General features: G+C 39.6%; 1 protein-coding gene across 1 annotated transcript; it reads left to right on the top strand.

Moving 5' to 3' along the window:
• Nucleotides 1–6,787: 6,787 nt before the first annotated feature.
• LOC115688826 (transcription factor HEC3-like) lies at nt 6,788–7,947 on the top strand. The gene has a single exon (XM_030614746.2). It carries the CDS (start codon nt 6,948–6,950, stop codon nt 7,692–7,694), a length of 747 nt encoding a protein of 248 aa, XP_030470606.2. The 5' UTR covers nt 6,788–6,947; the 3' UTR covers nt 7,695–7,947.
• Nucleotides 7,948–16,855: the final 8,908 nt, after the last annotated feature.

Here is a 16,855-nt window from a genome sequence, read left to right as displayed (position 1 = left end):
TGTTCAAACCAGGTTTGAACCAAACCTCTCATCAAGAGGATAGATAGGGCGTTTGGGGTGAGATCCAATGTAGATCCAACTTTTTATTCATTGGTGGGATCCGGGAGGTTGCAAGCGAGGACTACCACGGCTCCTCTCTTATTGAGAATCTATACATCCCTTATCAGTGTATAGACAGCTATTTCTCGATGATAGGTTTGGGTTTGGTCTCAATGACAAAATAAAATGGAGCATCTAATAACGTATCTTCACAAATGAAAAACTATGACATCGCCCCTTTCATTCTTGAATGATGGAGCGATCGTTTCATTCTTGCATATTTTTTCATGCTTTTCTCGAAGGTCTAGAGAAAGTGGCAATTAATAGGATTTTCCTAATCATCACTTCCTGAAAGGAAGAACGTGAAATTCTTTATCCTTTCCACGGGGACCAGGAGATTGAGTCTAGCGGAATCGAATGTCCAGACCTCTCTTAGACCAATCAATGTGGGGGAAGATTGAAACTCCATTGATTTGCGGATATTCTGTAGGGTTCGAGAAAGAAAATTTACCTTGGGGGAAGATTTTTCAAGGGCCATTTTGATACCCAACAATAAAGAGGTTCACTTTTTTTGCTTTTTTTTTCATTAATGGGCAAGTTGAAATTCTCTACGCATGTAAGCCCAGTCACTATATTAGTACTGACTCTTGCGGAGCCTAAATGGCGTTGAATCCCACGGCCCTTCGTTTTCTCCACTTTTTGATTGCTTGGGGCATGGGTGTCAGATCTGAATCAGTCCCCCTCCAAGTACTAACCCAGCTTTTTTCATCACATTCAATTAATTGATAAAGCAAGCCCCTTTTGTCTTTTGACAAAGGGTAATGTATGATCCCTACCCCCCTCCTGTATCCATTTGGATAGTCTTCCCGATCTGGTAATTTGTTTATTAGTTCCTGAAAAAAGCAAGAATCCTGAAACCCTAGCTCTGGAGTTCACCAGCTAATTGATCATGGAGTTTCCATGTTTACATGCATAGGCTTCAGCCCTAATTGGCGCATGCTTATTTACTCTAAAGTTCGATTACAGAAGACGCTAACAATTTCCTTTTCGGCCCGTTTTTTTCTCAATCAATGTATTAATTAGTCGGCCTAATTCCCATAAGCATGTTAGCGGTGCGGTGGTAATCTATTTGATCGTCGTTCATTCTATAGATAGCTTTTAATCTGCCATAAAATAAAGTACATCACATTTGCCCCCTTATCAAGATGACATAAACATTTAGCCTAGCATGAACGAGTGTCTAACTTCATACCCAAATTTTATCTCCGATATATGTCATGCGCGAATTACTAATTTCCGGAAAATTGTCTTTGAAAATGCGAAAGCGAAACTCTGTACACATTAATATAAGAACAAGTTAAATGTTGAGCATTTATGTTACGATCTGCTGTTACTTTCTTCGCCATAAATTTGTTGTAAGGTTCTTTTCCAAATAATGAAGGAAAATGACAAGTTTGTGATGATTACGGTGTGGGGCATCGATTTGTATTTATATCTCCGAACTTCCATAACCGTGTTTAAGGTTGAGAGCTTCTTCGAGTTAGCAATTAAGGGTCTGTTTAGTAACGTTTTAATTTTTCTGTTTTTTCTGTTCTTTTGTTCCCCGTAATAGAAAAAGAATAGAAATTCGTTTAGTAACGTCAGTTAGTTTTTTTGTTTCCCAGAAAAGAAAAGTGGTCAGGAAATAGATTTGGAACAGACATAAAAAGTTAAAAAAATTTATTTTTCTGTTTTTGGAACAAAAAGAGAAACAAGATTAGCTCTCTCTCTTTCACAAGATATTCTCGTACTAAACCCTAAATCCCAAATCCTAAACCCTAACCCCTAAACCCCAAACCCCAAAACCTTAAACCTCAATACCCAAACCCTAAAACTCATAACACTAAAATCAAAAACCCAAAACCCTAAACCCTAATACCCCAAACCCCAAAACCCTAAACCTTCTAAACCCCAAATCCTAAACCCAAAAACCCAAACCCTAAAATCTCAAATCTAAAACCCGAAACACTAAACCCTAAACCCCAAAACTCCAAACCCGAAACCCTAAAACATAAAATCGTAATTCCAAAGCCTAAATCCTAAAACGTTAAACCGCAAAACCCCGACTCCTAAACCATAAACCCCAAATCCTAAAGTCCCTAAACCTTATACCCTAAATTCTAAACCCCAATATGCAAAACCCTAAACCCTAAACCACTAAACCCCAAACCTTAGACCCAAACCCGAAACACCAAACCCAAAACCCAAAACTCTAAAACCTAAACCCCTAACCCTAAACCCCAAACTTCAAAATCGAAATCCTTAAACCCTAACCCCTAACCCCAAATCCTAAAATCCTACACCCTAAACTGTAATTTCCTCGACCACCACCCAATATTTGCTTTGTCTATAAAGAGTAATTTTCTTTATGATTGTATTAAGGTCATCCAATTCTATATCATAATATATTCTTATTCTATTTCTAGTCCAATTTTATCCAAACATGAATTGTTAAGTCTTCATCGAAAATTTTATAATTAAATGAAAAAATTGGGAGTAGAAATTTTTAGTGTCCTACCAAACGCATTTCTGTTCTTTTTTTACTCCGGGAATAGAAATTTTATGCAGTTACTAAACGCGTCTTTTTGCTCAGAAACTTGTCTAGGGAATAGAAATAGAAAAAACTATTTCTGAACAGAAATTATTTCTGGGAACAGAAACGTTACTAAACAGACCCTAAAGGGACTTCATCACGTCCAGTCTCTGTACATTCAAGATTTGCATATATAACCCCTGTTTATATGGCCTACCGCATCTATTTACTTGGACGGCTCTGCTCTATGGGGGTTCGTAGTCATACCTCATATATAATAGTTTATTACCACGATCCATAAGAGTTATCTGGCGAGGTTGAGCCTCGCCCAGCCATGGCGAGACCAACCTTCGACGACGCTGGGTTCCACCTCTCCCAACGATGGCGAGGTCGATCTTGCTGGCCCAAGCCTTTTGGCGGTCACCGGACCGACCAGAGGAAAGAAGTGCAAAAAAAAAAAGAAAGAAAAGAAAAAAGGAAAAAAATATTAAAAAATTCGAAAAAAAATATTTAAAAATTGTCATGTTAGTGTTGGTCGGATGACCGACGCTGGTTGGCCAAAATTGGCTGGATGGAGTGAATTGGCAAGAAGTGAAAATATTTAGGACTGAATTGACAAGATTAAGATGTATATGACTGAATTGACAAAAGTGCAATATGTTTAGAACTTTTTTGATAATTTTCCCGAATTATTTAACTTTTACCAAGTAGAGTAGATCAGTATTTTTATAGGAATATGACACAAAATGTGCAATGTCGTTCTTGAACTTTTGATTTGTTCAATATGATCCTTGAACTTTGGTCTAATGTGGAATGTGATCCATGAACTTTTAATTTTTTCAATATGGTCCTGGAACTTTAAACATTTTCATATAGTTTGGAGACTACATTGAACATTTACCGATAATCCAAGAACCATATTAAACAAATTAAAAGTCTAGTGACGACATTGTACATTGGGCCAAAGTTTGGGAATCACATTGCACAAATTAAAAATCAGAGACGATATTGCACATTAGACCAAAATTCAATGATGATTTGTGCTATTATCTCTATTTTTCTCAAAAAAGAAGAAGAAATTGCACCGGAATGTCTTGGCTTGATGGCTAACAAGACTTGCAATTAATTCCAACATTACTAAGCGTGTGGTGAGAACTAAATAACCTTTTGTGAGAGGCATATAGCCAAGATATCATTGCAATCGATGAAATGTTGGTTAGCCTCAGTATCTTAGCATCTTTCATTTGGAGTTTATTTAGACTTCCTTTGCACAATAAGAACCCTTAATTTTAGAAACCGAATATATATCACGAGCATTTACGAGATTAATAATTTTTTTTTGCAAAGTTCACGATTCGGTAACAATCTGAATTTGTCATGGACAACATATGAATGTTAACAATACAGTCGATAAAAGAAAAAAAGGCGAATGTCATCTCTAACATGGGTCAAATTAGATCATAAACCTAAATCTCGCACGGTTATAATTAACAGCTCTTGACATTTGTTAAGCCAGGACTATCTACTGCTAATCAAGATTAAGAAGACTATCTACCGGGAATGAAATAAGAATCCTACTTAAGAGATAACATGCTTATGAAGCTCAGGACACGAAAGGTACGTTAATTATTGCCACATAGTGTCAGTTAGAAGACAAAGAAAATTCAGGCCCACGAAATGGTTCCAGCTGGTATTCGTGAAAATGACAGAAGTGGCAGGTAGCTATTGCCTTGTTCATTTTTTTGGGAATAAAATGTAAATATTTGTCCTTATTTTCAGCCAAAAGCACGAGAAGAATATATAAGAGAAAAATAAAAAAAATGTTTTCATATATATATATATCACGAATTATGTGGTTACTTCTCAGTCTCACAATCATGGAAAGTGACTTCACGTATTTCGTTTGGTTTACTGTACAAGGATTGCAAACAAATTCAGGCTTCACCACACATGTTTCCGAGAATGCCCGAAATCGAAACCCTAGGGAATGATTGCTTTGTGTGCATGCGCATGTCTTCGCACAACCAATACAATTGAATACCAACATACGAAAGTCGCCATAATGCATGTGCAGGACACTTGGGAAAAGGTCCTTGCCCCCCTCCCCATAAAAAAAAGGTACATACTTACCCTACCTCGTGAAACCACAAAACGATATTGCAACCGGGATATACTAGTTAAGAGATTTCAATTTATATATCGAGACTCAATCAATCGCATTTTAGCAAATCGTGTGAGATCCATATATGACTTTACAAAAGTGTCATAGACAGTGTTGGAAGTGGGCGATAAAGTATCGTTTTATATGTAACAAGTAGTCATCTTGCTTAGCTAAAAGTTTTTGCGGAAACTTCCCAAACCCTAATTAGGGCACTAATTCGATATCTCCTTAAACTAAAAGTATGATTTAGTAAAAGAACAAGGACCAAAAGGTTAACAAGAAAACTACACGTCTTTCGCCGTATGGAAACCAAAGGAAGAGAGAAAAAGGACAAAAATACATGTCATGCATGATTTCATAATTTTATCCACACTTAGAATTTACACTGCTTGCCACTTTTGCCATCTAAACTTGACCAATTCGATTGGACGTAAAATAAGGGAAAATTTTTTGCTTTCAATAACCTATTTCTCTATATGCACTACTACCTGCAGCTTTCATATGAACCCTAATTTTTTTGGAGTTTACTAGATACTAATTGAACAACCAAGTCACTATGAAATTTATCTAATTTTTGTAACATTTAGCTTGCCTTATGAGGAAAATCTTCAGCTCCGGATTTGGTCTTTGGAGACCATATACACGTTCCAATATTTTTCCATGGTTTATGTATTTCTGCCACAGAAGTTACATAGACCATTTAGCGTCCGACAGAGAATGTTGTGCACAATTTGAAATCAAGTGATCTTTTCTTCGGAAAGATCCATTGGTACATAAGGATTCAATACAATGGCCGTGCACAAATTTCGATAAATTGAAGTTCTATCATCCTCTTTCACGAAAATGACTCGAAGATTGTCATTTGGATATTCATCATCAAGCAACAAAAAAACATACTATAAACTAAGCTGGGACATCTCCTTCTAACACGTTTTAAAGTTCGATTTTAATGAAAAATGCAAGGTTCGTGCTTTTGAAAGAATGACGTGGATTAATATGGTGGTTAGTTGCCCTATTAGAGAGAGAGAGAGAGAGAGAGAGAGAGATTATAGCAGCACTTGCTTTCAAAGGACCTTTGCAATTCCATCTTCAAGTGAAAATCATCACCATCTTTAAATATAGTAATTTGAGGTGTACACGCTTTAACATTTCGAGTTGATTCATGAAACACCAATCAATTGGCAAATATCAACTTTCACCAATCATAGAGAGGCACTACCATATAGGGTCAATTACAAAAATTTTAATACACTAAATGTAAAATTACAATTGGAATTTATGACTATAAATTGGAATGAGAGATCAAAAGGATAATTATAAAAGAAAAAAAAAGATGGCATACGTAATCTTCCTCGAGGTCAATTGTTATCTCTTGAAGTATGATGGCACTAATATGTGAGACCCATTAGGACATGTGTCGTCACGTATGAATAAGCAAACAAGAAAAATTAACATTGTATGAGACAAACAAAATTTTTGAGGAAATACATCTTTGGAAGAGTAACAAAGGTACAAGGCAAATAGTGAAAGCTCTAAATTCCACATTTTGAGGAAAAAAAAAGCTTTAGTGTTCGATTTTTCTGTCACAATAATATCTAAAAAGAAGAAAAAAAATACGGACATAAGTTTAATTATTTTAATATAAGCAGTCGTGCTAAACCAACTATTCTGTAATATGTGAATTTTAAACTTGATCAACCCATATGAATAAAATTGATTTTATCAAGGAAAAAAACTGAGAAAAGAAAAATCCAAGCTGCTGCCCAAAAAGAAAAAGAAGAAAAGAAAAGTCAATCCAAGCCATTTGATTATTCAATTTGGTAGGGCCATCCATTTTCCAACTATTTTCTCCTTCGCTTTATCATGATTTCGTCATATCCCTCTTCATTCAAAGAAGTAGCGTATATAGATCTCTCTCCCTCCTTCCCCAAAGTGCCATCAAACTTTCGTAAAGCTACAAGATGCTTGCATAGAGTTCTTCTTTCACAACCCACAAAAACCCTTCTCTATTGCCCTTTTAGGGAACATTTCATCCGAAAACCTAGGAATGATTAGAGCCACAAGTCACCACCATTTTTGGAAAGCTTAGTAAATATACATGCTACGGATTTTTTTTTCCCTCTCTCCATCTCTTGTACACAACAGCAAGCCCTCAACCCTTTTCACCTTTTGGCCATGGACTTCAACCAAAGCAAGCTCTCGAACAACTTTTGGGATCTTGGATCGGGCATGGAGGATCAGAACCTCCATACCAATGACCATCATCATCATCAGCCGCCTTTCGCTTCACTTTGGTCTAGCATCCATCTACCACCAACACACCAGATAACTCCGACGTCTTCTTCCCAGATTCCGTCTTCGCACTTCGCGAGCGATGGTGGCGTTGGGGTCGTGGAGAATCAAGTCGAAGACGAGGACAATGAGCCTGAAGAGGAGCTCGGAGCCATGAAGGAGATGATGTACAAGATTGCGGCGATGCAGCCGGTAGACATCGACCCAGCGACGATTCAGAAGCCGAAGAGGCGGAACGTCCGGATCAGCGACGATCCTCAGAGTACGGCGGCGCGCCTCCGGCGGGAAAGGATAAGCGAGAAGATCAGGATCCTCCAGAGGCTTGTCCCCGGGGGTACGAAGATGGACACGGCTTCGATGTTGGACGAGGCTATTCGCTATGTCAAGTTCTTGAAGCGACAAATCCGTTTGCTTCAACAACCAAATAACCAAAACCCTACACCAGGTTCTGGCGCGCTCACCGGGAGCTTGGTGGGAGGGGATTGGCAAGGCGTGATTGCACCGAGCAAACCACTCACCACAACCTCGTCATCTTCCTTTGAAGCACAAGTCGGATCTAGGTTTGGACTATGGTCCAATGGTGGTGGTGGTAATTCGTGCTTCAATGGCCATGAGGTAATCAGTGAATAATTTAAGGTTGTTCACTTGTACTTTATCGGGACATCGTATAATTTATTATAAGGAAGTGTATGCTATATATTGGTGAAGTTCTAAGATATATTAATTTATGTAAGATCCAAGTGTGATGGTTTCTAAGAGGCCATCAAACCGAAAGTTTGTTAGGATTTGGTTGACTATGAGGGATGTCGAATAATCATAACCGTTACAGCTTGATTTACGCACCACCATACGTATAATTTATAGTATATTTTTGTTTGCACGCGATTTTATATTTTATTGAGAGAGAGAGAGAGAGAGAGAGAGAGTTTTATGAAGTCTGCTAGTAGTTTGGTGGGAAAGTTTGGTTTGGCCAACTCTCTACCTGGAACAAAACACTGACGTTGGAAGATATCATGGCATATGATTATACTCCCTCTCTCTCTTCCCCTGTGACATGAGTTAATGCATGCATATATGTGGATTTGATTTAGTGAGCATAATTTATGATTGGAGATCCTTTCAGAAAGATGTCTTTGGTGGCTTGCAATCGTGATTGAATTTTAGTTGAACATACCCAAGTGCAATTCCTCATGTTAATATTTTTTCCCAGGAGGTTTTGAAATCATAATCTCCTGGACTTATGAAAAACATCTCTTTGGAACTCGGCTTGATGCCTTCTTTCCTTTCTGGGTACACCCAAGAGGACGCAAGTCCTATCTGGTGAAAACACTACAGCTGAGGTAATTCTAAGAAGTGCAGCAAAACTACAGCTTCTGCAATCCAGTTGCAGGTGCTGCAAAAATCTCCGTTGGTGCGTCTTCGAGAATCTGAAGCTTCCTCCATCGTAAATGTCTGCATATAGCATATTGATTTGCCTCCCTGAAAACATGCTCTATCCACTACCGACTTTAGGCTCTGAAGGAGGGTACTGTGTTCAGAAAGCAGTGGCTTTAGGTTCTCATTACCGCAAGTATCGGCGGATAGCAGATCAACAATAATCGTAGTACTTTGATGTGTAAACTTTACAATCGCAACATAGTTGATGGTGAAGTGACGGCATATCGCCGTGTAAGAGATAGAGTGAGATTTGTTTAATATCTTACTCAACTTGAGTTCGTTGCACCGGTGCTGAAAGTTTTTTGATGTGCTACCTTACAATGTGGGGCTTATTTTTGTTAAGAAATCGCCAAGCTTAATGGATCGATGGATGTCACGGGTGTGTAGAATATATGAGCATCGCATTTTTGAAATGTTTTGACCTGTTCATCTTATGTTTTTATTTGGAAGATTATTGGTCTGCCCAGATGTTCATTTCTAGCGACTTACCGGCATTCTTAGTTGCCATTCAAACATATCTTATGATTTTCATTCTCATTTGTCTATCAATTGAAGTAATAATGACTTATATTTTGACATTGTTTCCAATTTCACTGTCTCCATAGTAAATTATTTTATCTTGTTTGCTTGACATAGGCATTACTAGTGGATCTCAAACGCTAGTTACTTGTGTAGGACATGTTGATTAAAACCCTAATTGCAACCATATTAGCGGTGTATACAGCTATCTTGTTCCGAAAGTTACTCTTAAACTTTGTCATTTGTTTGTCAAATTAGTGATATAGTGGCTTTCACCCTCTTTTTGGATGGATTTTATTGCGTGGGATCCTCTAACAAATCAAATCATTGGGAGTGGATGTAATTTGGATGCTCGTTTGAGCTCACTTCTTAAACGTTCCTGTATGATTTTAATCTACCTTTGCCTCATGTGTCATCTTTCGATGTCAATAGCGTTTTATCGTCCGGATTGCATGCAATTTGGTCGTTTATTCTCCTTGATTTCTAGTAATTGGGTGCTTTCAGAAATAAGAATGTTGAATCCTACCATCTTGCAAAGCAAAGTACATATTCATTATCTACTACTATAATTCCATCACTCAAGAGCCATTTGACCTTTTATATTCGAGTATATAATATTCTTGACCTTCGTTCGAATCTTATGGGGGGCTCTTCTATTTTCTCATTTTTGTAGATGATTTCTTGCATTCTAATTGGATGTATTGAATGCCCAATAGATCCGGGTTTATATACCCGACATGTGCTCCATTGTATGTTCAAACTTAAATTTTAAAAAACAATTGCTTGATAATGCCATGGAGCATTGGAAACTAGCACACATTGCCTCTTTTTGAAGTAAAATGGCTCTATTCTTCAATATTCACGTCAAGACATGTTTCAACAAAATGGAGACATCAATAGAGACATCATCGAACCATAGACATTATTGTACATGCCCTAGTCCTCTCGTCCTAATTTGTGTTCTCCAGGAGATAAACCCGGTTTATACCATTACTAGGCTAAGATACGATGCTGTTTTAGGGCAAACGCTTCGGACCCGATTATGGTTTCACAAGTAAACAAGGGTTTGTGATGAACTTTTTTCCGTGAGGAAGAACATGCCGAAAAGAGGAAGCAATCTCCACTAGATTTGTGCATTTTTCTTTCAAGGGCAAGAAGAGAAATGTTATCTGGGGAGCTTTCCAAGAGCCATTTTAAGACTCAACAGGAGAGACTCTCACTTTTCCGCATCTTTTTCCATTAATGTCGAACTTCAAATTATTGCATCTAAGCCCGGTCGCTATTAGTACTTGCATTGAGAGGAGAGACCAAAGGGTGTTGAATTCTATAACCCTTCATTTTCCTCCCTTTAATTGTTTGGAGGATAGAGCATGGGTGTGTCAGATCTGAATCAATTCTTCTCTCGAAATATATACGCATGTGTGTCGTTCTTTTTCCATCGCGTACGTACTTCGCTCCAGTACAGCTGATACAGCAGGCCTCTCTCTTTTCATGACGCAATAATGATGATAATCCCAGGCCAGCTTCCTCTTTCCGTTTGGACAATCTTTCCGTGTTTGGAATTACTTGCTTCCTCAGATCAAAACCCTAGTTCTCAATGCCAAGTTAACCAAATCTAAGCGAAATCCCTAGCTAAGTCTAAGTGAGAGATCTCAATGCCAAGGAAATACTTGGGAGGTCCCAAATCTTTAATACAAAAAGTAGAATGCAGGTATCGTTTAAGACTCTTGATGGCCAATTCATCGTTTCCCATAAGAAGTATATCATCAACATATATCATTAGGTAGATTGATGACGTACCTTTTGTCCATGTGAAGAGGGCATAATCATGCTTGGACTGTTTGAAACTAGTGGTTGTAAGGGCTGTAGTGAACTTTGCATACAATTGTCGAGAAGCCTATTTGAGTCCATAAAGGGATTTACGGAGACGACATACTCGAGCCTCCTCCTGTCGCCGTAATCTGGGTGGAAGATCCATATAACTTTCTTCATCAAGATCTCCATGAAGAAAGGCATTGTGAACATCCATATGATGTAATTGTCAATCTCAGAAGACATCAATAGAAATAAAGGAACAAACAGTCACGTCGTTTGCAACTGGAGAAAATGTTTCGCGGTAATTGAAACCTTCACTTTGTATGAACCCTTTGGCCACTAAGCGAGCCTTATATCGTTCAACGGATCCATCAGCCTTATACTTGATTTTATGTACCCATTTGCAGCCAATGGGTTTATGATGAGCAGGTAAGGGTACTATGTCCCAAGTCTGATTTTCTATCAAGGCGTGTAGTTCTACTTCCATAGCCTTCTACCAACATCGATCACGAACTACTTTATAGTAAGATGATGGCTCTATTTCCTCAAAAATACGACTGATGTAGCATATATGTTCCGTAGACAATCGATCAAACGAAACATAAGAGGAGATAGGGCATGAAGTACCTGATGAGTTGATAGAGCCACAAACATAATCCTTGATCCATGTGGGTGGTTGAGTAATCTTGCCTGAACGTCGAGGGGGAATACGCTCATGCATAAAAGACGTTAACTCTTCAGTGAACTGTGAGGGCGACAGTTCTGATGATGGGACAGAATTCTCTTTCATTTGCATTGTAGACTCCGCAATTGGATGATCTGGAGTAGGTGGAGAAACCGCGGTGGTTTCCATCACGAGAGAAGAATTTTGAATATTCAGGACGAGCATATATTGTGAAATAGGAGATAGATCTTCCTCAGATAGAAAACGTCAGTTATAATGAGTCGATCTAGAAGGCTCGATTGAAGATACCTCATCCTAAAATAGAAAAATGTCTTCGTGGAAAACGATGTCTCTACTTATAAAGAATTTACTTGTCGATGACTCGAAGACATGATAACCCTTCTGAAGAGTTGGATATCCCATGAAAATGCATCTTCGGACCTGGGGACTCATCTTGTCACGAGGACCCAAGGTAGTAACATAGCATAAACAGCCAAATACCCTTAAGTGATGAATTTCGGGCCTTTTACCAAAAAGAACTTCAAAGGGGGTTCATCCATCGAGAACCCAAGTTGGCATGCGATTGATTAGGTAAGTTGCCGTGATCACACAATCTCCCCAAAAAGTTTCAGGAATGGACGCTTGGAATTTAAGTGCACGTGCAACTTCTAAAATGTGACGATGTTTACCTTCAACGATCCCATTTTGTTAAGGCGTGTAGGTGCACAAGTTTTCATGTAGAATCCCAAGGGAAGAAAAAAGCAATTTACAGTCATGACTAAGGAATTCTTTCCCATTATCTTTTCAAATACGTTGAACAGATTTGTCAAATTGATTTCTTGATAGGGTGAAAAAACTCTTTAAGTGGGAAAGAGTTTGATTTTTTGATTGCATAAGGAAACCTAAGTAGCACGAGAATAATCATCAATAATGGTAAGAAAGAATTGGAATCCATCATGATGTGGGGGTGTGGTAAGGACCCCAAATGTCTGCATGAATTAGAGAGAAATTATTTGTGGCTCAAGAATTACTTATGGGAAAAGGCGCACGTGATTGTTTTGCGAGGAGACAAATTTGGCATTTAGGATGTGAAAAGGAAGCACTATGACCCAAACGTTGATGAGAAAGAATAATATTATCATTGGCAGTAGTGTTACACAATGATTTCTTATTCACGAAAATACATAGTAAGTCAAAGTTATTGGGAAAGCTGGTCCAAAAATATAATCCTTGTGAAAGTCTGCCCAAGTCCATCAGTTTGCCAGTTCAAAGGGCCTGAAAGAAACAGTTATCAGAATTGAAAGAAATATGACAGGAATTGTCTTCACAGACCTTCGATACTGAGATGAGATTAAATTGGAACGAGGGTACATAAAGCACATTCTGAAGGATAATGGATGGACTAAGATTTACTGTCCCTACTTTTGTGACATATGTAGAATTTCCGTTTGGAAGTCGTATGGATATAGGGGACTTTGGAGATTTATGGGGAGAAGAATAGCAGAAGTGCCAAAACTTGTGTACGGCGCTCGCTTTAGTGCCAAAAATTTCTTTTGGATCACTTTAGTGCCAAAATTTTTGAAAAACGATCACTTAAGTGTCAACTCCGGTCAGTTTGGTCGGAAATCCGACGTGGCATTTTTTTATTAATTTTTGAAGCCGATGTGGCTCGCCGGAGGTTGAGTCAGCATGCTCAGTCAGCATGTGCACATCAAAACGACGTAGTTTAGCATGTACACTTGGATTTTTTAAATATTTTTTTTGAATTTTTTTTCTTTCTTTTCTTTTTTCTTTTTCTTTCTTCTTCTTCTTCGGTCACCGGCCACGGCCGGCCGCCTGGCCTCAGCGACGGCGAGGCTGACCTCGCCGTCGCTGGGTTTGGCGACGGTGAGGCCGACCTCACCGTCGCTGGGTTTGGCGATGGCGAGGTCGGCCTCGCCATGGCCGGGCGAGGCTCGACCTTGCCCAGATCCGGCGAGGTCGAGCCTCGCCCAGATCCGGCGAGGTCGAGCCTCGCCCGGCCATGGTGAGGCCGGCCTCGCCATCACTGGGTTTGGTGATGGCGAGGCCGGCCTCGCCGTCGCTGGGTTTGGCGACGGCGAGGTCGGCCTCCGGTCACTGGTGGTGACCCAAGGTAGAAGAAGAAGAAGAAAGAAAAAGAAAAAAGAAAAGAAGGAAAAAAATTTCAGAAAAAATATTTTAAAAATCGAATTATACACGTGGAAATGCCACGTAGACCGATTTTTTTAAAAAAAAATTTCAACTCGGTTTAAAATTTTAATTATAAAAGCCACGTATTAATTTGGCCAGAATTTCTCGCCGTTGGCACTTAAGTGATCGTTTTTCCTCCGATTTGATACTTAAGTGAGCCGGCGAAAACTTTTGGCACTAAAGTGAGCGCCGTACACAAGTTTTGGCACTTCTAGTGTTCTTCTCCCGAGATTTATGAGTATTGAAAAAGAAACTTTTGTTATAGATAATATGGTCACTAGCACCTGAATTAATTATCCATGCATCATGAGAAATAGAGCTGAAGCAATAAGAAGTATCTGAGAAGCTTGCCCTTTTATTAGAAGTTTCCAGCTGTCTCAATGCTCTCATGATTTGTTGATATTGATCATGGGTAATTGACTGATTGATTTGTCAATATTGTGCCCAGTGACTTGATGAGCGGAAGATTACCCTTTTCCTTTTTTCCCAGGCTTTTCATGCAATTTCCAATAGGTTTCCATTGTGTTGTGTAGGCGTTTGCAATAATCACAGTATAATTTTCCCTTTCCTTTCAAATTTCCCTTCAATGATGACGTGGCTAAAAAATATCCACTAGTTTTAAAAAAAGGAGCTGATGTGGTGACTTGCAGGCTATCCGATCCAGACAAATGATTGATCAGATGCTGGCCGTTAGATCTTTCTCTCTGATCTTGGCCATCCGTTTGGTGTGAACCTTTTGGGTTCTCTCCATCTACCCGCACAGACGCTGCTCGATAGACTGAAGGATCGATGCTCTCGAGGCTTCCATCACGCCCGGCGCTTTCGATGCTCCGGTACGGCGACTTCGTCAAAGCTGCGAGGGCGACGCTTTCAACCCGTCCATGCTCGGCCGTGGCCAGTCGTTGGCTTTCCTCTTGGACGGGCCAATTGATAGATTCGGCTGAGCGGCAGCATCGGCTCCCTTGCCAGAATCTGCGACAAAAAATGTGAGTATGTTTCGTTTAGAATGAGTAAGAATCGTGTAACATTCTCTCTATCCTTCATTGCTTGATATCGTTGGAGTGTGGCCTCGAGTCCCTCCAACTGTTCCTCTGCCGCCTTGAGCTCGTTCAACAAGGTTGAGAGTCGGTTGAAGCAAGCGGTGACCAAAAGGTTCCCTCGCTTCAATTCTGATAAAGCCTAAGTGAGCATGAATAATTTTGCTCGATCGAGATTCCCGTACATCTCTTGTATGTTTTCCCACATTGGTTTTGAGTCTTTAGTTGGTGGGAGTTTGGTTGCGACGTCAGGAGTCAGACAATTCCCGATCCAGGTGCGGACTAATTGGTTGCATTTCCGCCAGTGCTGCTGTAGGCGCTCATTGGTAGGGAAGGGGATGGCTCCGTCGACGAAGCCGTCCTTATCTTTCGTCACCAAGGCTTGCCGAAGATCTTGGGCCCAAGCGCTGTAATTATCTGGTTCGGCGAGCTGTAGATTAATGAGCCGGAGCTCTGGTCCGTCAGCCGGCGACGTGTAGAGAGGGTCACTGCGTTCCGGGCAGCCACTGCTGGCTGGGATTAGGTAGGGAATGAAATCGGGTTGGAAGCCGAGTTGAAGAAACAGGTAGGGATTCGTCCCTGGACCCGGCTGAGTGGACTCGGGTTGGTAACCTGTCCAACTTGGTCCGCCGCTTGGATTGACTCCATGAGCAAATTGGGTGGGCTCGCCTCCATTGGGCTGAGTCTTGAAGCCTGGACATCCTTCTTCTCCGAATGGGCCTTGTTGTGCCCTCGTTTGGCTTGGTCCGGTGGCCCATTGGCCTTGAACCTGAAACTAGTGAATTGGTGGCCATTGGACCGGGCCGGAAACTTGAATTGGGAGTAGGGCAAAATCCAGCAGAATGTTGAACAGAATGACTTTCTTCTTCAGATGGATTGATTTGTTCCGAAGCTTGGTTTTGAGGTGAGATTTCCTCGTTTGTGTCTGACATGGTATCAAAAGAAATTTTTGAGTTCCTACTTGGTGTGCTGATTTGTTTTGCAGGGTCGCAACAACAAAGTAGAAACAGGAACATAAGGTAATTCCAGAATCACGGAAGCTAGGCCAAAAAAGGAGGTTATGATACCATGACAGAAATTGAAGAAAAAGATAGATATTGAGATAATAATGTATTTCTATATTCACTCGACTTGTCTTCTTTACATTGTACAAGCTCCTATTTATAATACAATAAATGATTAACTAAGGAAACAATAAAGGAAGATACATGGGATCAAATCCAATCTTGGATTGATACAATTAATCAATTATAATTCCAGGTAATCTTCGATTGATTAATTATAATCAGTAATTGATCCTCGCATATCTCCAACAACAACCAATTCGAGGTTTCTTTACTTTTTGGTCTTGTTCCAAACTAATTGATCCTTAGTCAAGGTCCACGAGTTGAAGATTAATTGTCGGCCTATGTGAAAATCCTGTACTTTCTGTACCAATTAATAAATGAAAAGTTATCGTAAAAACATAGGCACTAGGTATATCGAAAATGTGTGCAAATTTGGTTTCTTTTGTTGGACATTAGGACGAATTCATTATCTTATGCTTCGAGCCGCCGCTTCTCTAGCAAACGTTTAAGTGTTATGTATCATCTACTAAACCAGAACTTTTTTAAATATTTTCTTTGATATACCTAGCATTCCTCTTATTTTAAATTGCTCTCTGATCACGAGTATCCGGCGCTTGCTCGAAGCCCACAATAGGTCATGGAGCACCAACATCACAAACAACATATGGTGAAAGTTCGTTAATCTATGAATGGTTCGGGTTGACACTTCGCCGAAGCATACATTGTAGTTTTTCTTGAGTAACTGCTTTAGCAAAGCTAATATTGTCATTGTATTTCTTGTGAATTAAGCCCTTTCAAGTCAAGTAAATGTAAAAAACTAAAAAAGAACACAACGTGCGTTAAGAGACATTGAATGCATGGGGGGTGAATCATCGTTATATCGATACGGAACTCCTAGGGTCTGTTTCGAGTTTGGATGCGAAAGAGACACTAACCATTTGAACATAACGACATCTACACCTCTAATTTTCTAAAAGGAGAAGATGACTATGTGCAATTTTGCTAATAGTTCCTCTCAAGTTGAACTCAAGGCAGAAAAAT

The sequence above is a fragment of the Syzygium oleosum genome, unplaced genomic scaffold (genome assembly GCF_021117445.2).
Source record: "Syzygium oleosum isolate NSW1041296 unplaced genomic scaffold, Sole_v2.1 Sole_v2.06, whole genome shotgun sequence".
NCBI lineage: Eukaryota > Viridiplantae > Streptophyta > Magnoliopsida > Myrtales > Myrtaceae > Syzygium > Syzygium oleosum.
Note: the sequence above shows the minus strand (reverse complement) of the source record. Positions and strands in the feature narration are given on the sequence as shown.

Bases quoted from the DNA above. Each gene is read 5' to 3' on its own strand.
- LOC115688826 (XM_030614746.2), top strand. From the start codon at position 6,948: ATGGACTTCAACCAAAGCAAGCTCTCGAACAACTTTTGGGATCTTGGA.